General features: G+C 37.7%; 1 protein-coding gene across 10 annotated transcripts in view; it reads left to right on the top strand.

The window, feature by feature from the left end:
- NEDD4 (NEDD4 E3 ubiquitin protein ligase) overlaps nt 1-20184 on the top strand; it is a 51305-nt gene extending 31121 nt beyond the window's left edge. For 6 of the 10 annotated variants that reach the window (XM_042039164.1, XM_042039159.1, XM_042039157.1 and 3 more), the window contains 24 exons: nt 172-222; nt 1030-1091; nt 1434-1536; nt 2215-2384; nt 2941-3058; nt 3172-3339; nt 5146-5211; nt 5802-5921; nt 6357-6563; nt 7692-7769; nt 8017-8071; nt 8161-8219; nt 9070-9135; nt 10403-10632; nt 11201-11322; nt 11421-11491; nt 13026-13121; nt 14132-14205; nt 14357-14417; nt 14996-15055; nt 15151-15258; nt 15871-15967; nt 18215-18287; nt 18365-20184. In XM_042039164.1, coding sequence (XP_041895098.1) covers nt 1045-1091; nt 1434-1536; nt 2215-2384; nt 2941-3058; nt 3172-3339; nt 5146-5211; nt 5802-5921; nt 6357-6563; nt 7692-7769; nt 8017-8071; nt 8161-8219; nt 9070-9135; nt 10403-10632; nt 11201-11322; nt 11421-11491; nt 13026-13121; nt 14132-14205; nt 14357-14417; nt 14996-15055; nt 15151-15258; nt 15871-15967; nt 18215-18287; nt 18365-18467 — 2352 coding nt within the window. In that variant the 5' untranslated portion in view covers nt 172-222; nt 1030-1044 and the 3' untranslated portion in view covers nt 18468-20184. Of the gene's footprint in view, nt 1-171; nt 223-1029; nt 1092-1433; nt 1537-2214; nt 2385-2940; nt 3059-3171; nt 3340-5145; nt 5212-5801; nt 5922-6356; nt 6564-7691; nt 7770-8016; nt 8072-8160; nt 8220-9069; nt 9136-10402; nt 10633-11200; nt 11323-11420; nt 11492-13025; nt 13122-14131; nt 14206-14356; nt 14418-14995; nt 15056-15150; nt 15259-15870; nt 15968-18214; nt 18288-18364 lie in introns of those variants that run through there. The other 4 variants (XM_042039158.1, XM_042039160.1, XM_042039156.1 and 1 more) reach the window with 2 other exon arrangements.
- Nucleotides 20185-25931: the final 5747 nt, after the last annotated feature.

Genomic DNA, 25931 nt, shown 5'->3' with positions numbered 1-25931 from the left:
GAGTGTTGGGTCAATCAGAACTTGTTTTGTATAGAACAAGTTACTGCCTATAATTTAAAATGCCTTCAGGTTCTAAGAAAGCACTGCTGTGCTATCAGGGCATGGGAACAATGTTTTTAAAACACTTTGCAGCTTTCAACTTTCTGTGGTGTTTGTTTTTGTTTTCTGTAGACTCGAGATGATTTTCTTGGACAAGTGGATATTCCTCTTTATCAGTTACCGGTTTGTATTTTTTAAGACTATGAAAGGGAAAAAATATTTCTATATGCACTCTATTAGTTATCTAAGGAAATTAACAATACTGATAATAAAGTGATTACATTTTCCTGCTCTGTGGTTCTTTGTTTTATTTTGTAGATCTGTTAAGGATTTTTTAGTGCTGATATTTAAAAGACAGTGTAGGTTACCGTGTTTTTCAGTACTGGAGTGCTTTTAGCTTTTTCATAGATTTACAGTCTTAGAGATAAGAAGAGATTGTACTTATTGTCATGTTTTAAAATATTTTCTTTTGAGTCTGTAAATTTATTTTTAATGTTCCTTATCTACATAAACAGATACAAAAGAGAGTAAGTGGGAAATAGAGCTAGTGTTGCTTTGGTCAATTTTTTTCTGTTTCTTATATTCCTTTTGCAAAACACATAATTAATTTTGAAGAAATATCACCAAGAATATTGAAATAAATAAGCTTTTTCATTTTCTTTTGAAGTCTCAAAACATTAGCAGATACTAACAGATGTATTAGAAACTGTCTTAAAGACAGGATAGCAACCCTGGCAAGCCCTTTCCAAGAGCAGGTGTTTCATTCTGTAATATACATAGACACTGAAAGGTAATGCTTTTTTCTTGAACAGGATTATTGGTCTTATTGCTAAGATTAAAGCTGGTAGTGCTGTTACTCTACCTGAACCTGTAATTTAAGTTTTAAAGTGTTATAAGGCCTTTAAAGGAATTAATTGTAAATGTCTGATAGTTTTCTTTAATTTCAAGTGCTTGATAAAGATATTTCTTTAAAAAAAATTCTTATTCCAGACAGAAAATCCAAGTATGGAGAGACCATATACATTTAAGGATTTTGTTCTTCATCCAAGAAGGTTAGTAAATAACACGTGGAAATTCTAACTTTCATATCTAAACAATGCTCTTATGTAATTAGTTGCAAATACATAAACATTGTCTAAGTTTTTCTGTTTCCATCAAAGAAATTAGAGTAGCCATTTGTAAGATATTGATGTTCCACTAAAAAGCCAGTATTACTTTAAATACTTACTGTATTCAGAAGTCTGAAGCCTCAATGCCATTACAGAACTTAATTATTGTAGATTATAAGAAGTCAAGTTTGCATTGAAACCTTAAGAATAATCCCCTAGCTGTACTTTTTCAGCTATTTTGTTTTACAAGTGCATGGTAAGATAATTTTATTTTCTCTTCTGCAGCCATAAATCAAGAGTTAAAGGCCACCTTAGATTAAAAATGACTTACTTACCTAAAACCAGTGGATCCGAAGAAGAAACCACAGAACAGGCTGAAGAATTAGAGGTGGGAAAAAACGTTTTTATTGCTGAAGAATGAATGTTACGAATCACTAAGCTATAAATAGTGTTTTAGAAACAAACCACTTAAACGTGATTGCTCGTATCTTGCAGACAATTTAAAATGTTTTAAGTTTCTGTTGTTTGTACTGTTCAATGTTGTTTGACCCCAGACAGACACTAACATCTCTCTGGTTTTAGAATTTCAACTCCCTCCAATCCATAGGGATTTTTTGATCTTACCTACCATATATATGTAATCTTTGTAAGCACATCCAATGTAGATTAATGGATTTCTTTTCCAGACTTAACTCTATTCAGCATTACCACCTTTGCTGTAATTAAACTTCGTTACAGAAGGGTGTGTTCATCTACCTCACACATTCGCAGCATATGTGTGAAATGACAGTATTTAAACTTTTAATGTATTCTGTGAATGCTGTTTATTTTCCTGCAATTAACAACTTCTGATACTAATATGTTTAAGGAACTTGAGGTAAAAATAAGATTTCTGCATGCGTAATATGCCCTGTCATTTTTTAGAAATAAACACACTAAAACCAGAGTCAAATTTACTGGCTTAAGATGTAATGGAACTGCACCTTAAAAGGGGGAGTAGCTTGATAAATTGAGATGTGTTTTTTCAACTTCTGTAATATTAAGGTAATTATATTATGTCTCTCAGCCTGGGTGGATTATATTGGACCAACCAGAGGCTGCTAGCCAGCCACAACAGCAGCAGCAGGAATCTCCTCCACTGCCTGCAGGCTGGGAAGAAAGACAAGACATCCTTGGCAGGACCTACTATGTCAATCATGAATTCAGAAGAACACAGTGGAAAAGACCAACTGCACAGTATGTCTTTTAGACTGAAAATTCAAGTCTTATATTAGCTAGTGTAGTTCACCCTAGTTACACTGAAAGCAAGGAGAAATAAAAAGTGAACAGCTTGAAAATTAGTAGAGAGCTTTCCTTAGCTTAACTTTGAAGCCCACATGCAGTGGTCACTGGCTGGTGGTCATTTTGACTGTACTGTGCTCTGGAAGTATGTGTTCAAATAGAAACTGGTTGCAGTTGGAGAGATAACAACTATAGTAATGGAAAGTAAATAATTTTTCAGTTTTCAACCTGGTTTTTCCTTCCCATCAGGGACTTTGTTGAATTGTTTGCCTTATTTTATTCAGTTGGGGTTTTTTTGTCCTGGAATGCTACCTGATTCTTCAGCTTACACTTCACATTGAGATGGATGCTTATTCATTTTAAACAGTTTACATTAATTTATATAGTCCAGACTGTTTCTTTTATTTCTGCCAAAATGACTATGATGTATGTTTTTGCTGTTAGCCTGGCTTACAGTTGAAAGATAAACTATGGCTGCTGTTTGCTGACTTGTCTCACCCTGCCCCACCAGGGACAGTGTGGCGGTCGCAGATCTTGGCAGTGTGCAGCTGGAGGCCCAGCACGTGTTCGCTCACCGGCGACAGATATCAGAGGATACAGAAAACGCAGACAACAGGGATTCCCCCGAGGTAAAAAAATAAATCTCAAAATGTTTCTGAAATGCAAGTGATTTTTTAATCTGGCCTGCTCAAAAAGCTTAACTACTTTTTAAAAATGTTTTCCCTTTATTTTCCTTTTAAAGAGCTGGGAAATTATAACTGAAGACGAGGCAACAATGTACAGCAGTCAGAACATTCAAATACCTCTCTCGCAAAGTAGTTGTGATATACAGACTCATCTTGCAGAAGAATTGAGTAACAGACTTACTACCTCTGGAAGTTCAGCTATTGGCCAGTCAACAGCCTACACTGTAAATTATTTTTCTCATTGTTCTAATGTAGAAATATCTACAATATTTTGCACAAAAGTCTTACTACTGATAGAATTAGATCCATAAATACTTTATTTAGGAATTGTATTTTTAATTTCATCTCAACTGCACAGATTTTAAGAATAGTCTTTTTGCTGTAGAATCCCATCTAAGCAAACATTTTATTCCTCTCTGCTTTGCTTATATGGATTTCTGCCTGAGGTTAAAACAGATTTGTGTGAGCTATTTTTCAGTCTGTAAATCTACCTCTTAATCTAGTGTCGTAGAGTGTTGAAAACTACGAATGAAAAAAGCTGTATCCTGAAAGCTTATTTCTAAGGGAGTTGTACTATGTGAGTTACTTTTCCCACTAGAACATGTTTTAAGATAGACCATTTTTCATTGTGAATATTGGAGTAAGGTTTTGTGATTGGGTTGAGTAAACCTGCTGCTTCCATAGCAGCAAAAAATGGAGCTTGCTCACCCAGTTCCACAGCCCTTGTGCCAGTTGTGAAACTTGCCTGACCTCTGGGTGAGTCTGTTCAGCTTGCTAACCCAGCACAAAACTACTCTCTTTTCCCCAACTGTGCTTTTTTGCAGTTTGAGCAACTGAAACAGCATGCTAGGTTGTCTGACAAATGATACAGTGGCAAAGGGAAAACAGCAGGAGTATGTAGCCAGGGTGAAACTTGTCTTTTTGGTGCTAGCAAGCAATTAAATGAGCTCAGCTGTCCTGTGAAACCCGAGCTCCACAAACAGCCTTGTAACCTGAGATGTGACATGAGAAATCCACTGTCCATTGAGGAAAGCCTATAGAGGTGACCCAGGCCATCTAGTCTGTTAGATTTTGGTATTGAAATAATAATTAGTTTTTGTGATGTTAAGAATACCCTTCCAAATGTAAATTTGGAATTGAAACAATTAGATAAACAATGTTTATCTAAGTTTGTACAAATGTATCACTAGTCTTGCTGGAAATAGACAAGTGAGAGTAACAAGACTAAACTTGAGCTCTGCTATTCAGCATCCTGTGGATAGCAAGAAAACTGTTATTTCAGCTTGCTTGGGTGGCCTGAAAGAGGCAGATGTTCAAATTATTTACAAGAGTCAACTAGAATGGCAGTCTTGCCTTCCTTCACCTGCATTGTACCTCCCAGCCCCCCCCCAAAAAAATTTAAAAGTTAATCATGCTTTCTCTTTGAGGTACTCCAAAAGTATGTGGATAGGGAAAAATCCTTCAAATAGTCATGGAAATTCTGGAGCAAAATGAAGTACAGTTGCCTAATTGTAGGAAATGAGATCTAAATGTGGCTTTAGGCAGGAAGGTGGATACTTATGCAAAGTCCAGGGATTGAATTGCTCTTCTCAAACTGGATGTCTCAGACTCTCATATCTTTTCATTGTTGACTTAATCTACTCTCTGGAAAGTTGTGTTAGCTCTGTGTTAGTTAGTCTATCGCAGACTTTACTGACCACACAAAAAGTTCTGTACTGTAAACTCAATTGTACTGTAACTATTTGTAATTAATGTTTTACATGCCAAAACATCTATTGCTAGAGTTTTCTGAACTTTCAAAAGCCTCTGTCGTCCTAAGATTATAATAGACTCTGTGAACTTGATGTTTCTAGCTGTTAAAACAGGGGTTTGAAAAATACGATATTAAATCATGTTTCAGAACAAGTACAGCACTTTGTTCAGGATGGAAACTCTAACAGCTTGAAGTATGATAACCATTGTTGACTGTTTGCTGCCATCCTTAAAGCTGCAGTAATAGCTAATGTGTCATTCCTCTCTACTTCTTCAAGAGCCATTCCAGCAGAAGAGGTAGTCTGCAAACATACAGACTTGAAGAGCAGCCTGCACATCCAGTGGTAAGTAATTTTTCAAAATACACAGGCTTTTAGCTGTGCTAGGTGCTGACATTTCAGATGAGATTTGGCCTTCCTTGCCCAGCAGCTGTCCTGACAAAATGGCAATTATGGGTCTAGTTCAGCTGTAAAGCTTTCATGTTTCAGCTTTGTTTAGCATTAGCTTGATGCATAGCCTGTAGAAGGAAGTAGTCTTACCCTGATGATATGAGTTTTGTTTTTCAAATGGTTTGCCTTATAAGTGTTTACTTCTAATTAAAAACTATACCACATTCCGTTATGGTTTCATGGTGACACTGCAAGCTGTGATCTCATAGCCAGAAGTACTAGGCTGCATCAGCCATGCCTAAACTAGATATATAAGTAAATCCTTTAACATGAGGAGTTTGAATTTTGTATAAACAAACAAAAATCTGTTACTTCATACTATTCAGTAAGTACTTACATACATCTTACCTATTTTATCCAGTTCATAAAAGTCATGAACCTTCTGGGATATAGTTTTGTTGTTTTAATTTGACAGAGGAAAGCCTTTTCACAGTAAGTTTCACAGTTTCCTTAATTGTTTTTCATCTGTTATCACTAATATTTAGTTACTGCCTACTTCATCTGGATTACCCCCAGGCTGGGAAGAACGACAAGATGAAAAAGGAAGGTCATATTATATAGATCACAATTCTAGAACCACTACCTGGATAAAACCAGTTGTACAGGTACTATCTGTCTTCAATTTACTGATGTTTGTATTCATTGAACCTTTTAAATATCTCGTGTAATAGAAGTGGAGAGATGGCTTTGAAACAGAACACACAAAAGGCGTAAACTGGTAAAGTACCGCATAAAATAACTGAGAGACTGCACAGAGAGTTAGGAACAGTAACATTTATGGCCAGTCACTCTACTGTGAATGTACCAAGAAAACCTTCTGGAGAGTAGTAACTGACTGGGAAGGCTGGAAGGCTTCTGTAAACCTTTAGCATAATCAGTGATTGTTAGTCAATGTTGTTTTGATATTATGAAATCTGTGTACTGTCAGGCGCTTGCTTTATGAAACTGCTTTCGTGAGTCAAAAATATAGGTTAATAGAAAAAACACATTGCTTTACAGGGCTTTGATTTGATAGGATGTTTTTTGGTCGTTTACCATAGACTGCTGTGGAAACAAGTCAGGTGTCAGCTGCACAAAGTATTTCTATGGGAAGACAGCCACAAGCAACATCAAGTGATTCATCACAACAGTCTTCTCATCAGCAGCCTGAAATGGAGCAAGGATTTCTCCCTAAGGGCTGGGAAGTCCGACATGCACCCAATGGGAGACCATTCTTTATTGACCACAATACCAAAACCACAACATGGGTAATGGAAAACTGCTCTCATGAACTGAAATTCTAGTTCCTCTTGAGTCAAAACTTTGCTGCTTTCAGCAAGCTTCTTTATGTTTCTTTAGTGCCAAGATAGCTGTGTCTGTCTGTTCAGGAGCATGGTCAGAGCATGGTGCTAATAAAGCCAAGGTGTGGGGCGTTCAATCCCTATACAGGCCATGCACTTAAGAGTTGGACTCCATGATCCTTGTGGGTCCCTTCCAACCCAAAATATTCTCTGTGAGTCTGAGTGATATGTAGTAAAAATGCCTGTCATAATACCTGTCATGAGTAGAAGATCATCAATTATACTTATTGTATTGGTACTTGAAAGTTTAGCTTGGAAGAAGGAAAACGGGAATCTGCTTTGCAGATGTGAAGCACCTCCTAAATGACATTGCGGCATTGTGATAGCTTATAGGAGCTGTTAATAGAAATGAGTTTTGTAAACATACCTTCAACAGGAAGTCCATTGCCTTGAAGTTATCGCAGGGCACAACACAAATTTCTGTAAATGCTTAGAAAAGCAGACCAGGTGCAAGTACCATATGGATGAGGGAGCTGTAGAGCTGCAGTTCCACAGAGGGGCACTGCACACCACTTGGCAGTGCTATTAGATGGGTTTAAGCATCTCAAGAGTAAGTCAGTGTTACTGTCAGATGAAAGGGAAGGAGAAATGCATTAAGTTGATTCAAAAGGGGTATTCTTTTTTCCAGGTATATGAAAAGAACTCATTTAACACAAACACCTTCATCCTATCTCCCACAAAAAACCCCAAACTATCAACCAAGCAACAAAAAACCCCACCAAACCCAAAAAGCATAAGGTGTGTCAGAAACTGTGTGGAAAGAGTAATTTGACTCAAATACACACAAAGTGAGTTGAATGAGGGATTTATATTTATATATATGTAAATAAAATAAAGTGAGATGTCACAAGATGATGATTGTAAATTACTGGAGGACTGAGAATCCACAAGGATTCCTCTGGCTGCAGAATATGCAACCATTACTAAGTTGGTACTAGGTATATTCTTTACAAAATCATTAATAACAAAAAAAAAATTAAAAGCAAAACAAAACAGCAAAAGCATTTTAACGTGCTGCTTGTTTCCTTTTCAAAGGAAGATCCAAGACTGAAAGTTTCTGCTCATCCGAAGAGAAAGACTTCCCTAGACCCAGTAGACCTGGGCCCATTACCAGTAAGTAAACCATTCTGTACTTGTTTTGCAGGTGAAACAATTTAACTATTTAAATTGGCATTATTGAAATTTGCACATGAGAAAATGCAGCCTGCTTTTTTCCTACAAAAAATACTCTGTTTTGAATTTCAGTGCTGACAGTAGATGGGGGGGAATGCCCATAACTGCAGATCATGTTGAGTTCTGTTCACACTGTATGATCAGAAATTTATAATAAAAATTTAATTTAAATGTTGCCTTTTTACAGCCAGGGTGGGAAGAGAGAACTCATACAGACGGAAGAATATTCTTCATAAACCACAGTATGTACAATGTAGTATTTTCCCCTACTCATCATTTTATTTGTGAACATTATTTACATGAATGGAACTAATTAAGAAATGTCTTGCAGATACAAAGAGAACACAGTGGGAGGATCCTCGACTGCAGAATGTGGCAATAACTGGACCAGTAAGCTCTCCTGATGTAGTTTTTTGTGTTTTTCAGAAATGTTATATGTTAATAGAATCCAAACAAAATCTTGTTATTTATCAGTTAGTTGGTCTAGAAAGTGAAACTTCCCAGGTATTTAAACAAAGCAGTTTTATTTCTTTTTAAAGACCGTTTCTGGGGAAATGGTCTTTAAATGCCAGAAAGAAAAACCAGTTCCCATGGTAGTAAGAAAGTTTCCTTATAGACTGGGGAGAGGGCTTTGAAGTGGGTAAGAGAGTCTATTTCTTTTTTGTCCACACTAGCTCAATTCATGAAGTAAACTTGAGGAAAAAGAAAAAAAAAAAAAAAGAAAAAGGGTTAAAAAGGAATTAAATTAATTTTCAACTGAAAAATAATTATCCTGCCTTGGTACTTAATCTGAAGTGCAAAATTACCAGAACTAATTGCAAAGATGGTTTGCATTATAATTATAGATGGGTTTTAGTGTTCAGCTGATATTTGTGTTTATTAATAGCCTGCATATGTAAACAACCTTCCCTGTCCATGGAAAATAGAGGTGTTTGTAGCCCGGTCTCGCATGATACAGCAGGGAAAGGCTACGCATTATGGACGTCACCAAAGGCATTTTGGTCACTTTGATCTGGGCCACTCGGGGATCTCAGGCAGTTACATCAGCTAGTGGTGAAGTACAGGATGAATTCTGTGGATCTGATCTGAACAGAGAAGTGCTTTTTGTTCCAGGGGTTTATAAACTGGAAGTCTGCCCTGGCACTCAGTAAAACATTTATTCCTGTTATCTCAGAATTTAAATGGGTTATCTGTGTTTCACAAGACACACCAAGCTTTTTTCCTTTTTTCCTTCCCAAAGGCTGTGCCTTACTCCAGGGACTATAAGCGGAAGTATGAATTCTTCAGAAAGAAATTGAAGAAACAGGTTAGTAATCAGTAGGAATCCAGCAGGAGGTTATGAAATTTAGGCCCCTAAACAAGGGAAAGCTTAGGTTACAGGGAAGGTAGACTTACTGTCTGATCACAAATATATTTGTGAAGCAGCAACTTGGTAACAATTAGCAATAACAGTTCAATCTAACAGCAGGGTTTGTGACTTTATGCACTGATGAGACTGCAGGCAATCTAATTGAAAAAGTAGAAATGCTCAAAGATTAAACAGTTGTGAACCTGAAAGTAAGACTGGCAACAGAAAAGTTTGGAAATCACTGATCAAGCATAAAATAGTTTTTGAAACTCAGAATATGGAAAGTTCTCAGAACAGATTTTAGTCTATGTAGAAATCTCTACTGTTACCATGGTCAGGCTGGATGACTACAATGAATTGTTACAGCCTTAAAATCTGAAGTTTATGACTCTTGTTTCCATACTCTAGTTTGAAGTGGCAGTGCCAGGTATATTTATAACATGTAGCATAAAAGACTGTAAATAGCATCTGGACAGCCAGATAACAATGAGTCTCTGCACTGCTTCAATCAAATTGTACATCCTTGGGAGGTATTTTACATATATAATAATAACCTTTGCGTTTAGATCCATGCTTCACCTTTTACCTGCTAAGTCTGCCTATGTATTTTGAGCTGGCATGTAAATTCACACAGTTATATGCACCTCATTTTTTGTGTTCCTAATCAAACAAGATTGGCATTCATTCAAATGTCAGTATCTTAATATGAGAAGTGATAGAGACCTCAGCCACACAATACAGTTGTGGTAGTTTAAGAATTAAATACAACTGTAGATTTTGTCTTAAGTAAGAGAATGGGACACCTAGGCTCATAGAATATTGAACTAGAAGGTGAAATAAGTCAGGTAAAATGGTTCTAGATAATTTTATGTGTCAACTAATCAAGTGTGTAATATGATAAATGTTCAGTGTGAGAAGAGACTCCATGCCTTGCTGCATGCAGAACAGCTGCCCATATGCTGTTACTAGTAAGAACTTACTTTAGCTGTATTTTTGTAGCATGAAACAGAAGTTAGTATCTGAAATTCTCTCTATTTTGGTATATTTTGTTAGTTGAATTGTAGGTAAATAGAGAGCCTCTTTTTAATCATATTGTGTTATGTTTTTATGTGAGGAAAGGGTTTCTATGCCCTCTTTGTCTATTTTCAGAATTTGCATATTCTGCAAAACTTTAAGATGCTGGGTTTTGTTTTATTATTCTGTGTTTTCATATTCTCTCTTTTAGAGCGATATTCCAAATAGGTTTGAAATGAAAATTCATCGCACAACTATCCTTGAAGATTCTTATAGAAGAATTATAGCTGTAAAGAGAGCAGATTTCCTTAAAGCAAGACTTTGGATTGAATTTGATGGTGAAAAAGGTTTAGACTATGGAGGAGTGGCCAGGGAATGGTTCTTCCTTCTCTCCAAAGAAATGTTTAATCCTTATTATGGATTGTTTGAATATTCAGCTACGTAAGTAATACTAGTCTGGAAGATGTGAAAACTTAGGAAAAGCAGATCAGTTGTATTTCTCATACCTTCTCTAAAAATGGGATTCCTGCCCCCCCTGCAGTCTATGGGAGGGTTTAGTTGATAATAACTGCAATAATCTGCACCTAGTTGTTTGACAGAAGAGTAATGTGGAGACAGTACTTGTGGGGTTTTTTTACAGCAGTCTAACGTAAGCCATGTCATTTTTGCATGGACAAACCTGCTTGTAACCATCTCTTGCGTACAGAAGAGGCAGTATTTAACCAATAATGCAGAGAATGTTATTCTGACTACTTCAAAATTAATGGGAGTTAATCCCTTTTCTTTGGTATGTCTCTAATTTACTAAAGTAGTTCATGGTAGTTGTTTCTGATATACTAGTAGTCTTCTATTGAATATTGTAGCATATTCAATAGAAGATAGCTATCATCATGAAAAGCAGTAACTGATTTAACTAGTGATGTCTTTCAGATCTTCAAATCTGAGACTGTTCCAATAGTACAACATTTTGTTTTTCTTTCTCTTCCCTGCTCCCTTCCTTCAACTTCAGAGATAACTATACTCTGCAGATCAATCCAAACTCTGGACTTTGCAATGAGGATCATCTCTCTTATTTCAAGTTTATAGGTCGTGTGGCTGGAATGGCTGTTTACCATGGCAAACTTTTGGATGGTTAGTATTTTTCTTATGTAATGTGATATTCAGATTAATATTGTGCCTGTTTTGAATCCTAAGTTCCATCTGTTCAATTTGTTTCTTCTTCTTTAAAGCCTTTTTTATTCGTCCTTTTTACAAGATGATGCTCCAAAAACCAATAACACTACATGATATGGAGTCTGTGGTATGTAATTTGCTTTATCATGTTGATAAATTTCATGTTAAATTATAATTTTTATGTATAAGAACTATAATATTAACTATTTCATATATATAATGATATATAATATTATTAATATTATATATTGTGTATATATCTTCAATGGCATTTTGAAGGTTGAAAATGCATGATTCAAAGATATTTTATGCCACATCTGTAAGCTGTGTAGGGATTAAAACTTCCAATGAAAATTGAAGACCTAGACTCAGATTTAAGTCAGTTAAGCTGTATTGGAAACTTGAATCTAAACTTTCTGTGATTTTTCTTTAAATGTTTTAGACACTGAGGTTAAAATTGAATATAAATACATTTAGGATCCTATCTTAACCTGCTTTTTTAATTAGTTTGTCTTTGATTATTAAAATTAATAATTTCAGGAGTGAAAATATTTGAGTGATACAATGTAACATTTTTTAGAGGAAAACATGTCCCTTAGACTTTTCTTGTTTGGTTGGTTCCCTGATAATGACTCTTATCTAGAATACTCATGGACAAAGTGATTTTTATTCTATCTCTTTAATCTGTTACTGGTTTTGCTGCTCATCAAGATTACAGAATATAGGTCCTATCTGTTTCTGAGTAATAGATTTTTAGATGTGTCCTGATTTTTTTTTTTTTGGTTTGGTTTGGTTTTTGTTCAGTACTCTAGAATGATGGAATGGTTTGGGTCGCAAGGCAGGGATACCTTTCACTATCCCAGGTTGCTCCAAGCCCTGTCCAACCTGGCCTTGAACACTTCCAGGGATGGGGCAGCCTCAGCTTCTCTGGGCAACTTGTGCCAGTGTCTCACCATACTCATAGTGAAGAATTTCTTAATATCCAAGCTAAATCTACCCTCCTTCAGTTTAAAATCATTATCCCTCATCCTGTCACTACACTTCCTGATAAAAGGTCCCTCACCATCTGTTCTGTAGGCCCTGTATTGGTGCTGGAAGGTGCTGTAAGGTCTCCCTGGAGCCTTCTCCAGGCTGAACACGCTCAGCTCTCCCAGCCTGTCTCCAGAGCAGAGGTGCTCCAGCCCTTGTAGCACCTTGGTGGCCTCCTCTGGAGATGCTGTAGCAGCTCCGTGTTCTTATGCTGGGTGCCCCAGAGCTGGGCACAGCTGACTAGGGAGACAAAATCACTTCCCTCAACCTTCCGGTCACACTGCTTTGGATGGAGCCCAGGATGTGGTTGGCTTTATCTTAATTTTCATTTCCTAAGGTTTTTTGTAGTAATGTCTGACAATAAAAGGAAAATAAATACAGGATGAGAGACAAGAGAAGAGTCCAAAAGATGTTACTTATATCTTACCACCATTTTGGTATGTGAGACATTTACATAGATTGCTGAGCCTTTGGGTTTCAAAGGTCTTCAGAGCTTTGTAGAACTGCAGTGTCTCTGTATCCAGTACAGGATTACCCTAGGTAGCAGTGTTCACTGGGCTGTCATGGAACCTCTTGCAGTTTGTAAGGTGGCTACTCTATTTTGTGTTTACTGTTTTGTAATTCTTTCTTAGGATAGTGAATATTACAATTCTCTGAGATGGATTCTTGAAAATGATCCAACAGAATTGGACCTCAGATTCATTGTTGATGAAGAACTTTTTGGTCAGGTTAGTAGGTTCATGTCAAGTAGTATAGACAAAACATGAACAAAAATGTTTGACCTGTGAAATTAGGGGATTTTATTTGTATGGTGTTAAGAAAACCCCTTCGCTCTCTCAACTGCTTTTCAGTCATGCAGTGCTTTCAGCCTGGCTGTGATAAAGGACTTGGAAATAAGCAGAGCTTTAAAAAATTGCTTGTGCTTTTTTGTTAAATACTACTTGCATTGAAATGTAGCTGTTGCTGTGAAGGCAACCAAGACTAAGACATCCATAGTCCCATTACTTGATCTGGAGTAGAGGCTGGGTTTATATGATTGGCTGGAAAGGATGAGCTCTTTCAAAAATTGCTGGAATCTCTGGGAGATTTCTCTTAAGATGTACTAGAAACCTATAGAATAAACAAGTTTGTTATTGCTTACAAAGCTATTTAAGGTAAGTCATGTTAGAAATACCACAGGTCTTGAATAAAACTTCAAAATTACAGGTGCCAGCTAGATGTAAGGATTATAGTCTTTGTGGTCTTGTGTAACACCAGTGATCCTAAGAAGCAGCAATGAAACTGTATATCCATGATAACTGAAAATGAGATATTTGTCTCCTGAGGTTCTAGTAATATAAGTCACTTTGTAAGAGAGATGCACATTGATTCACTTACTGGGATCATTGCTGAAATAGTTTCTGTAATTGTTTTTCCTTGATATTTGGAAGGGAGGCTGGGTCATATGCAGTTAGTGAAGTCTGCCTGACTCTGAACTTGTGTGCAGTCTTGGGTGGTGTGTTGTAGCAGGTCAGAAAAAATTGAGGTTTCCCATTGCAGTCTAGCACCCTTCAACATTACATCTTTTTAAAAAAAATGTACCACATTCTATTTGTTAGGTGACCTGTGGGACTTGATCTGTTTCTCGTAGTTCTCAGATTCTGCAGTCTTCAAGAGTTGCGTGAATTACCTAATATTAACATATGAATTCTGTTACATACTCACCTTGTTTAAGACCTATTCTGTGCATTGCATTTAGACCCATCAACATGAACTGAAAAGTGGTGGATCAGAAATAGTTGTCACCAACAAGAACAAGAGAGACTACATTCAGTGAGTAGTGGCTGCTGTGTGCAATGTATCTCACTGGACTGGCCTCTAGTGCAGGCACTCTATTAGCTTTATTTACAAAAAGTAGTTGTTGCTTTATATATAAATCACTTTTATTTTAAATGTGGTTTTGTTTGGTTTTTCTTTTTTACAGTCTTGTAATTCAGTGGAGATTTGTGAGCAGAGTACAGAAACAAATGACAGCCTTTAAAGAGGTATAATTTTAATTACATAATAAGTTCTTCTAAGAGTTTTTTGCATCTGATACTAATTTTCTTTTGACATCCTGAAGATGCACAGATAATTTTGTTAAAGATATAAAAAAAGGCAGTGATACTGTTTGTAGTGTCAGCTTTGAATTATTTCACAGTTAAAAATATTTTGGTATATTTTTACTGAGGTGTTCAATTCATATTGAAAAATTTGCTTATTTCTCAATTCTGACTGGCAGCTTTAGCTGTGGAGCAAACTATTTAATGACCTCTGGAGAAATTAAACTTAATTAAATTATATTAGTTTGATTTAAGCTAGGTCATTTACCCTTACTTGTATAAATTGTATTACGTATATGATATTCAGACTTCCATATTCATCACTCAGTGTTGCACAATAAAGATGTGAGTAGTCAGTTAAAAGTAGTATAAGGAAACTGGGGACTACTGGTGTCCAAACATCTGTATTTGATATATGGCTTTGGCTCTCTTTACCAAAGCCTCTAAATATTCTTCTCCATGACTAAAAATGCTTAAATAGTGTTGACTTGATTTTTACAAACTTTCCTCATCTTTTATAGGGCTTTTTTGAACTAATACCACAGGATCTGATTAAAATTTTTGATGAAAATGAGCTAGAGGTAAGTGTATCATGGAAAAGAAAACAAATTGTGTTGAAACTTAAGTTTACTGACTTAAACTTTGCTGTTGTTTGTTTGTTTGTTTATCTGTGTAGTTATTAATGTGTGGATTGGGAGATGTGGACGTGGCTGATTGGAAACTACACACAAAATACAAAAACGGCTACAACATAAACCACCAAGTAATACAATGGTTCTGGAAGGTATCATGAAGTTCTAATATTTTCTTATTGAAAACGTTTTTCAAAAGCTGCTGCCTTTCTGCTATACTAGTTTATAGTTTGATTCATTAAAAGGTTAGGTAAATATTATTTGACCATTAAAATTCCTGAGAAAGTAAGAAAGCTAAAGGTGAGTTGCATGGTAAGAATGTATATTCAATACTGAGGCTTGCTTTTTCAAAAACGTCCATGTCTGACTGGGGTTAAAAATATTTGTGTAGGTTTTCCTGGCATGGTTGCACTAAAGAGGTGTTAAACTCTTCTGTTTAATAAATTACAGGAATTTGGCTTCTAGTTCATAACATCAAGAAACTTCAAAGAAAGTGGGGGGCCAGGTCTTCAAGGGAGGCACTTTAACAGCCTGCTAGGCTGTAACCATACTCCTGTTACAGTGCCATTAAAAATTGTTGACTTCATAGCTTTAAGCAATAGGCAGAGAAGTAGACTGTGTGTCACTAAAAAAATGCATATGTATATCAAAGATAATGATTTAGAGGTAGATACTGTGTTGCTTACTATGTGGCTATGTTGTCTACTAGCTTAAAACCTTAATTTTAAAATAAATCTTTAATTGTAATCATTATCATACCATAGGCAGTCTTAATGATGGACTCTGAAAAGAGAATAAGATTACTTCAGTTTGTTACTGGCACATCACGTGTTCCCATGAATGGGTTTGCTGAGCTGTATGGTGAGTACTTAAGATTATCTTCACAATTAAGTAACAAAGAACCCAATACCAACATTGTCCTGATGTTTGACTTCAGACATTGGCAAATTATTTTTCAAATTTTGTTTTAAAATTTAATATGTACTGGCAGTTATAAGAAACAAAGTTAGAGAAGAGTCACTTATATCACGTTTCCCATGGTCTGTAAATGCTTTGTTTTAATTCTGGTTTTGGAAGTTTTCAAATGGATAGGACTTCTCAAATGAATGTGGATTTTTAAAGTTCTCAAGAGCTGCAAAAATCCCTGTTTAACACATGATTGAGCTTGAAGAAAATTCGCAGTTATCCAAGATCTGATTACAAAGACATGCTGGCATCAGCAGTTAACTTCAGTTCCCCGACTGCTTTTATCTGCTCACAAGCCACAGTTGTACAGATGCAGTTGTTTGTAAGGATATACTCCAAAGGGGACCACTGAAATGACACGAGTTAAATATAAAGCCAGAAGAAAAGTAGTGAACCTACAATGCTGAGGCTGAAACAAGCAGATGACAGCAGGGAGCGTATTTCAATAGCAAAGCCAGAAAAGCCACTGTGGGCAGACTGCGGGCAAGCAGATAGAGCAGCCCACAAAGGGTGGGGTTGCTTGGCTTAGGGGAAGTCTGTTCTCAACTGCCATCAGCTATTAAGTTTTCTGCGAGATTACTTTATTAAGGCTAAAAGTGCTTGGGATGCTGTGCAAATGACTGAATAGCCTAACTTGCCTCTTTGATTAAACATTTCCTTTCTTATAAACAAGACATTAATTTGTTTATAAAACAAAAGGATTGTGAACAAAACCACCCATCATGTGTTCCCATTTACCCATGTCTTCATTTTTATCTTAAATACTTGGTTTTTTTTTTTCTGTTCCATCAGTAAATGAGTTGTGAGTTCCAGTGGGAAGGACAGTGTCTTCAGCAGGCTTGAGCCATGTGTCTGCTGCTGCGCCTGAACCTTGGCATTGTTTTTGTTGCAGCACATGCTCATCGCAGGGGAACCCAGTCAGAGTTCTGCTTATTTGTCTAAGAACACTACTAGAGACAGAACTAAGAAGTGATACAGGGAAGAAACTGCTGAAGTTCTTGGCTTCCTTCTGCCCAGGGATTAGAATACTTGGGCAGTCTTCTGTAGTTGTATTCACTCACTCGTTAATGAAAAATTCAACTAGCAGTTGTCTTGCACAGTGCAAGTTTTTTTCTCTTACAGTTATTTCTGCTTTACTATGGCCAGCATGGCATCCTTACAGAACCCCAGTAACTATAGGGTTATAGTATATAGTATATATTACTATAAAGTAATTATATTTCCTGTACCTTGTCTTGAAAGAGCTGTAGGTGGTTTTTCAGTGTTTTGTGCTGGTCCGTGGCGCTTTGCTGCTGCCGGGCTGTTTCCTTCCCACGCCCGGTCTGCGGCCCTGGAGCCGCTTCCTAGCGGAGATCTCCCTCTCGTGGCACAGACAGGCATTTCTGCTCTTCAAACGCGAGTGCTCCGAGGCCGGGAGCAAACCCACCCGCGCTGGAGAACTAGGACACTGAACAGTCTCTGAAAAATAGTGACTTTTTTGTCTTTCTTTTTTTTAACTGTACAGTCTTCTCCCAGTTTAAGGAAATGGTTACAAAATGCCCTTTGCATCTACTTGCTGAGAATTGAGAAGTCCAAGAAACTTTGAGATATGACATGCTGTAAGGCAGTTGTTGAAGGACAGAGGGAGCTGGGGCTGCCCTTGCTAGCCAAAAAGTGTTCTCTCGGGTGCATAAGAACATGCTGGAGTACACATATGATTGCCGTGTTTCCAGAAGTTCTCAGTTACTCTACTTTGTCGTTGTGTAGGTAAAGCTGGACATTGAAGACTTTCTACCTGGTTATATAACTTGGCATGTGGTGATAAACATGTATCCGTTTTTACATGCAAAATTTATAACAGTATAAAATGGTCTTGTCCAGAAAATTTTCAATGCCAGTTGCTACACATATGCATTTAGGTCTTAGGCTTCTGAGTTTAAGGTGTAAAAGTCTCTTGAAATTGAGGTATAGCAAGAAATAATTAAAATACAAGTGAATTGGGATTATTGGCCATTACTGACAATAGTCTGTATTTTATTCATATAGATAGCTCCTTCTAATGTCAGAACTGGATTGCAAAACCCCCAAATATGTCGTAATTTTAATTTCTGATTCTAAAAGGATCTTATAATAGGTTGAAAATGGGTGTGTTCTTTTCTGCAGGTTCAAATGGACCACAGTTGTTCACAGTTGAGCAGTGGGGTACCCCTGAAAAACTGCCAAGAGCTCATACCTGGTGAGTATTTAATTCAGATAAATTATGACTTCTAGTAAGAGTGATAAAATGCTTAAGAGTTTTCATCTGTTTTTCAGCTTTAATCGCTTGGATTTGCCTCCATATGACTCGTTTGAAGATTTATGGGATAAACTTCTTCTAGCGATTGAAAACACTCAGGGTTTTGATGGGGTTGATTAAGACACAGACATAAATTATATTGGTCCAGTGCTGCAATTTCATTTTAAAGGTTTACAAACAAATCTGAATTTTCCAGGGACTACCATTGTATTTAGTCACATGGCAATTGAATCTTCATAGTATCACATGTAAAATAACTAAGTATTAAAAATCACTAACTTTTGAAAATGTATTTTGTCATTTCCCTAGTTTTGTGTACTTTGCTAATACATGCAATATACACATTGGATCAGCCAGTGCCAAGTAAGTCAAAACCTAAAATATTTTATCAGTTGCCTCCTGTACAATATTTGAGACTGTCCTGCAGTAAACTACTGAAGTAAAGCTGTGAAGAAATCTTTGCAGAGGATTTAAATTTGATTTGCTGCTTTAAGAACAACAACTGAAATTGTTAAACTGTTTTAGAAAAATCCCCAGCCAAACAAAAAAAAAGCAACAAACCTAACAAACTTCATGTATTACAATATCATAATCTGTGCTGCTTCAGGCTCTTTGCAACAGATCTGCCCAAAGCACCTTATAACTCAGCACATTAGATAAAACATTGGAAAACATTTGTTTGCAGAACACTGACTTGCTGACATGGTTGTTAGACTTCTGTTTCTTCTGACTTGCTTTTGCTAAAACAATGTAACAAACCCAAGATTTTTATACAAAACAGATAAGAAGCATAATTCTGAGTTTTAATGAGAAATTATATCCATTTTTTGTCTGAATTTGTATACCGATGTTGGTTTATTGAGTGTTCATCACTTTTTTTGATAAATTTGTAGCTGAACGATAATATTTTCAATTCAGCCTTTTGCAACAAATCAATCTTAAAGTGAAATTTGTATGGATATCACTCAGTATTTAGTTACTGATAGTTAGAGGCCTTTATTATCCATTCTTGCAGTATTGCACTACATAACAATAAAGAACATGTTTACAGGGTTTTCTGGGCCAAATTCAGCAGTCTGTTATGTGCAAGCTCCTCTAAACTGCATGGAGGTTTTGCACATGTGATCAGGTGCAGAATTTGGTTCTGTGATATGTTTACAGGTTGCTAGTTTCTACAGCTGCATTTTTATATTTTTTTTTCTCCAGTGTTAGTCTAGAAACCAAATTTGTTAATACAATATAACCAAAGTCATAACCAACAACATGCAATTTATCATAGATAAACTTGTCATATATAAATATTAGTTTGATTTCTTTTGTAAATGTGGGTATTTTTTGTATTAATGTTAAGACTGTTTTTGAGCAAGTGCTGGTTAAAATGATTAGCAAAGTTGGTTCTGAAAGAAAAAAATTGGTTTGTATTATACCTGGCTTGCTCAAATTTTAACATTTTATTACCAATATGATCAGAGGAAATGACAGTACCCAGCTTTGGCCAGCAAATTTCTGTTTAGTCACAGTCTTTATAAATATGCAAGAAGGAAGTGTAGCACATCTCTCTCTGAAGATATGTAAATTATGTAACAAATGTTAATGGGTCTTAAGGGATATTTAAAATCCCACTTTGTTTTATCCTTTGACTAGGTCATTAGGACTGAGAGTATTACATGTAAATAAAGGTAACTTATACAAATTTCCCAAATCTATAAGCAGTTTTGTACAACGTGAATGATATATCAGTAAATCTGTATAGATTTGAATGTAGCAGGTTTTGTTGCATACTTCAAAGTATAGAATAAGGATCCTGAGAGCAGTAAATAAAAGTTTATTCTAATAAGTTGTGATTCAGTTCTTTGAAGTGCAAATGAGTAATCTTGAAATAGCAAGAATTTAGTAGTTTTTATACTCCTAGGTAGGCCACGGCAGTAATTCCACCACAACATGCTGCTACTTTTGCAGAGCTGTGAAGATGCAGCAGTGCTGTTTCCTGGTGTTCTGCTCCTGAGACGTGCAGCCTCGGAAAAATGCACACTGTGTTTTTATAGAAGCTCTAGGTCTCTGTCAGCCTTCAGTGCATGGCCGGCCTAGAGACGCTGAGGGGAGGCCCCTCAGCAACACTGCTGACCAGGTGAGGCAGGGCCAGGCTCCTCCTTGCTCTAGGAACCTTCCCAGCAGATGCACAGCCAGCACAGCTGGATGGGGAGTGGAAGAGGGGCCCTGAAACCCTGCACCTGCAGCAGGGAGTGCCCAGCAACACATCCTTTCTCTGGGCTTTAAACTAGGTTTGTGGGGGAGTGGTGGGTGATAGCAGCTTGTGCTTAAGTAAAGGAGAGGTTGGTGGTGCTGAGTACCATAGAATGGCCTGGGCGGGAAGGGGACCTTGAAGATCATCCAGTTCCAACCCCCCTCCCATTGGTAGGGACATCTTCCACTAGACCAGGTTGCCGAAAGCCCCATCCAACCTGGCCTTGAACACCTCCAGGGATAGGGCAGTCACAGCTGCTTTGGGCAACGTGTTCCAGTGCCTCACCATCCTCACAGTAAAGCTTTTCCTAATATCTAGTCTCAACCTACTCTCTTTCAACTTGAACCCATTCCCCCTTGTTCCGTCACTACATGCCTTGCCCCATCTATCCTGTAAGTTCCCTTTTGGTATTGGAAGGCCACAGTTAGGTCACCCTGAAGCCTTGTCTTTTCCAGAACAATCCCAATTCTCTCAGCCTTTCCTTAGAGTAGAGGTGCTCCAACCCTCTGGTCAGCTGGGGCAGGGTGATAAGAATGAGGCAGCCTTTGTGGAGGATGCCACAGGCTGAAGGGGGCCTGCCTTGTGTGCCTGAACACAGAGGCAGACAGGGAAAAGCCAGGAGGAGTAAAAGACATGGCTTGTATGGCTGGATGCAGGGAGGACTGTGGAGGGGGCAACGGGCTGGTGCAGGCCCTTGTGGGAACATCCTGGTCAGGACTTGCCCTAGGCTGCTGTTTGTCATGAGGAGGGGGGCAGGGTGTTTTTTGTAGCTTCTCAGGAAATTCTAGAATTTTAAACCCTGGCTCTTAGGGGAGACAAAATTCCCTCACATCTGTGGGCAGGGCCGTGCAAAGGGGAGCAACCTGGGAGGCTTCTGTAGGGGCCATGAACAGCCAAACAATGGTGCAGTCTTGGGCAACCAGGGAGGTGCTCTTTGGGATCTGCTGCATGTCCCTTTGTACTTGTATTTTCTGCACGTCAACCTCTGTGTTCCCTGAAGCACATACACAGAGAGAGGGGAAAACTCCAGAGACGCTCCTATGAACACCAATTTTTTTCACCAGAAACACAGTTCTGCATGTCAACTGCAGGCCTCTTACTGTGGCATTGCAGAGGAGAGGTTAACAGCTGCTTCCTTGTGAGCCGGCAACCAGCTCTGTCACACTGATTTCATTGCTCTTAACACTGAGCAGTGCCAGGTGAGGGGTAAGGAAGAAAAGCTTCTCACGCAGGTAAGAGCTAATATGCTGGGAAGAAAAGAGGATATAGGATTGTTTGGTAAGAGATTTTGTGCAGATCTGGTTAAGAAGCATTGATCTGTGAAGAGACTCTCTGAGAGCTCATGAGAAAGATCTTGAGAAAGATGTACATTCTAAGGCAGAGGCTGGATCACAGTGGGAGGGAAAGCATGACTGCAACAGGAATAGTTTTGCTTTCCTCAGCTTTGAAAACACCGCACTGAAAATTCAGGGGAGTTTGTGCTTGCAGTTTTCTGGGCTGCTCCAAGCTGGAGAGAGCTGCAAGCAAAACAGTTCCCTGCATTGGTTGTGGCTTCTGCAGCTCAGTACTGATTCCAGGCATCTTGTATAGAACATGGAGACTCCAGTGGAGGCTCTGCCCAGGATTTGGACTCTTGGCTGGGCTGGGAGTAGCTGCGGGGCCTCCCTGGGCACTGGAGATGGCTGGGCCAGGCCTCCCCGGGGGTTCACCCTGGCCCGCTGGGGTCACTGGGTGACAGGGCAGCACAGGGACATGAGCTGCTGGCACAGCAGGATGTGAGCTGCTGGCATGGGGGTTAGATGTGTTGGGATGGTGTGAAACCTCCGGGAAACTTCTCAGGAGCTGAACTTTCCTGGGAACTTAAACCATTCCTGTTGCATGTTTAATGAGGATGATGGTGTTTATTTGTGTGTTAATTATTACAGTTATATAGTAAAGGGTGTTTCTAAATAGATATTTATGATGCTTTTGAAGAAGTGAATTTATTTAGCCTAAAAAAGGTAAGTATATAGATTAACTAAGTATATAAATGCACCTCAACAAAGACTTGCAGTGTAAACTGTTCCTAATTCAAAGGTCTGCTTAGGCTGCTGTGGGTGAGGCTTTCTTAGATTTTTCAGTCCATGTCACTAACTTGGTTTGTGTTGACTTAGAGGGTTTTGGTAAGAAATCATCTTTCTCTAAAATTTCTCCTTTACTCTGAAGGTAATTATGTCTGTGTAATTGCTGTGCAGTCTGGTGGTAGGGAAATGAGACTTTAGGCATGAACAAGACACATTCAACACTCACTTGGAGGTTAGGGGTGGTGGGGTCTGTGGGTTTTTCCCTTCAAAATTAATTTCTCTCAACAGGTTTTTAGGCTGAGTGGTACTTGTATCAAGTCTCTCACTTCTCAAGGTGGTGCAGGTGATTCTTCAGCATTCTGGCTGCATCATGAGGTAGAGCTCCAGGTTAAGAGGAAGTTAACAATTTCTATAGAAAGTGCCGCTGAGTCTTCACTTACGCAGTTTGAAGGACACATGACTTAAATTCTTTTTAATTACTATTAAAAATCACATCTGTGGCATATCAAACAAGTTTTTTTTTTTAATTAGAGACTAGGTTGAGTACTAATGCATCAAACCTAGGCAAAATACATGAGTGTAAACTACTGATTTTCCTTCTTTATCCTAACTTTCTCTCTCTAACCTCACTGTTTCATACATACACTTACTTTGTAAGCTATCCTAGTGCCTTGACATTTCATTTGTTTTGTAAATTCATAGCACAGTTTGGTGCTATTTCACTAATTGATGACATCTTTACAAAAATCTGCACGTGTCCTTTAAATCCACGGCTGCCTCTGGCATACTGTCAATGTGGGGCACGTCCTGGATCAGCAGAGACTTCCTTTTTTCTTTTTTTTTTGTGTACTCTTTTCAGTGCAATTTCAGCATTACTTACCAAATACATGATACTCATCAATTCCCTAGGGTGGGAATTGCATCGTGGCAATGATAACATGCTAAAACATATGAAATACTCAAAAAATACTCAAAACCGAGTATGTGTACTTCTAAATATTGTCTTCATTTTACTCATTTCTTGTGTGGTCAAAAATGATGTCAGTTGTTAGGAGACCAACTCTTCTGTCATTTTTCATGCTGTCTGTGTTTTCCTTTCTGTTTCTCATTAATTAGTTTGTTGTAGTACTTGAGTTCTTCAGATAGGGTCTTACAATATTATTTTTGTATGAGATTCTGCATTTTATCAGGCAGTGTGTTTATTTTAATATCTCCTGGTTTTACTCAACTATTAAAAGACTCACTGTGCAATTCTTATGATGTGAACTGAGAGGAACCCATTTATCTGCAGTCTATCACCAAGGATCCATACCTCTGGTGTCATAGAAGCATGTTTTTGAAATGTCTATACATTTAAAAGGCAACCAACACCTACCATCTTCCATGGTTATAAATGGGAATTAAGTATTTAACAGCTGCCATTTTGCTCTGCAGCATCACAGAATCAGTAGGAGATGCAAGCACAAGCTTTGGTGCTCTTAATACTAAATCATTTTTCTTTGGAGACAATTGCTTTTTCTCTGAGGAACATATATCATTAGCACGCTAATCAGAATACAAACAATTCACAAAGGGGATAATGAGGGAGAACTTCCATGTAATGCTTGCTTTATGTTCATGTGATTCTGTAGAAAAATGTTTTGTTTTGCTGAGCTGTCCTTAATTTGAGGTTTCTTGCTTAATGAGACTTCAAACAAATTTTGCATTGTAGGTTTCAGGTTCTCATCCCAGAGAGAGGCTTGGGATTTTGGGGAGGGGGAGGAGGCCAAGCGGCTTGGAAAACCTAAACAGACATTAAGTAAGTGAGCCTGCCTCTTGAGCAAAGACAGATAAGGGCAGCCTTCCCAAATGTGACAGAATGTAAAACTTCCCATTGAAATACACCACAGTCTAAAAACATATATTACAATTTGTTTTTCTTAACCCATTTTGAGTTTAATTTAATGGCACGTTTCCATAATTTTCCGTTAGCTTTTCTGATGCTTTCTACAAGCTGAAATATTTCTGATTGGGGTTTTGTTTTGAGGGCTGGGAAGTATGACCTTTTAGAGGCTGTTAATACACCTCCTTCTATGCGCTGCTGCTTGGGAGTATGCAAAATGCTAAAGATTTAAATCAAACTGCCCCGAGGACTGCTTACTGACCTTTTCAATGCAGAGCTGTCAAAACCTTCAACTAGACATTAGCTAGAGAAGAACACTTTAGGCAGATTAATGCAAATAGAAAACAATGTGGTTTTGACTTTTGGTAATTCCTAGTTAGTGAAAAACAGTTCCTGTGCTGCAAGAGCTGCTGGAAGCAAACCCACACTGTCAGGGATTTGCTGTGAGTAACGTGTAATAGTTATTTTTCAGGGAAAATCTTTTGTAATCTACTTAAGAAATTAGAAGTTTTCATTAATTGCTAAGTCCTGATATAGTTATCTGAGCAGGATGCTTCATTGACTTCAAAGGGATTTTTGTCTACTTAAGGAATGCAGGGTCAGGCCCTTAACTAGTGATAACTTTCTTCAGTGGGTTGTCAGATATGACAAACTATGCCACTTCAGTAGAAGTTACCCTGGCCAGGCCATGCCATCCCTTTGTCTGAAAAATCTGCTTTCTTCCTTTGCCCAAGTAAGGGAATTTCTCTATAGAATATATTAGAAATTATTCTCTAGTTGAAGCTGTGATTTATGTGAATATATTTTATTTTCTTTTAACAGCTACAACACATTATTTTTTAGTTATGATAATTATGTAATAAATTCCGTTTCAGAAAGTGTTTGATGGAGTTATGAGCCTTCCCATTCTATGTACTGCTGCCCAGCAATTAGTTGTCCGTCCTTAACAGATTTATTCCTAATTAGTTGCTCATGCACTATTGCTTGCTGTAATGTAGAATTTTAAATAAATGCCTGCCTTTTTATGTAGACCCACAGAAATTACCCAAAACCAGGGGACTGAGAAGCTATTCATTCCTATTTTGGGTCTCAGTCCAGTAGTTATAGGCATCCTGTGCTGAAGACTCACAGAATAATTATTTCACAGGTTAGTAAAAAGTCGTTCTGTGTGCTTTATCAGAATGTTAGAAGTGCTTTTCTTAGTATAATTAAAGGTTAGCTATCAGAATGTGAGGTGCTGCTTTATCCAATGTAATACGATTGAGCTCTATTAACAGGTAGCTAAAAAATATTATTTTGCAAATTAATTCATTTTGCTATTTTCTATGCTGAGAATTCGGAGTCTAACTGTAAGCCTTTCTAAGATCACATTTTCATTTGTATAAATGTCTACA

Source organism: Corvus kubaryi, unplaced genomic scaffold (assembly GCF_017639235.1).
Source record: "Corvus kubaryi isolate FWS band 111438036 unplaced genomic scaffold, C.kubaryi_AGA036_p1.0 37394, whole genome shotgun sequence".
NCBI lineage: Eukaryota > Metazoa > Chordata > Aves > Passeriformes > Corvidae > Corvus > Corvus kubaryi.
This window is presented reverse-complemented; position numbering and strand designations above follow the sequence as displayed.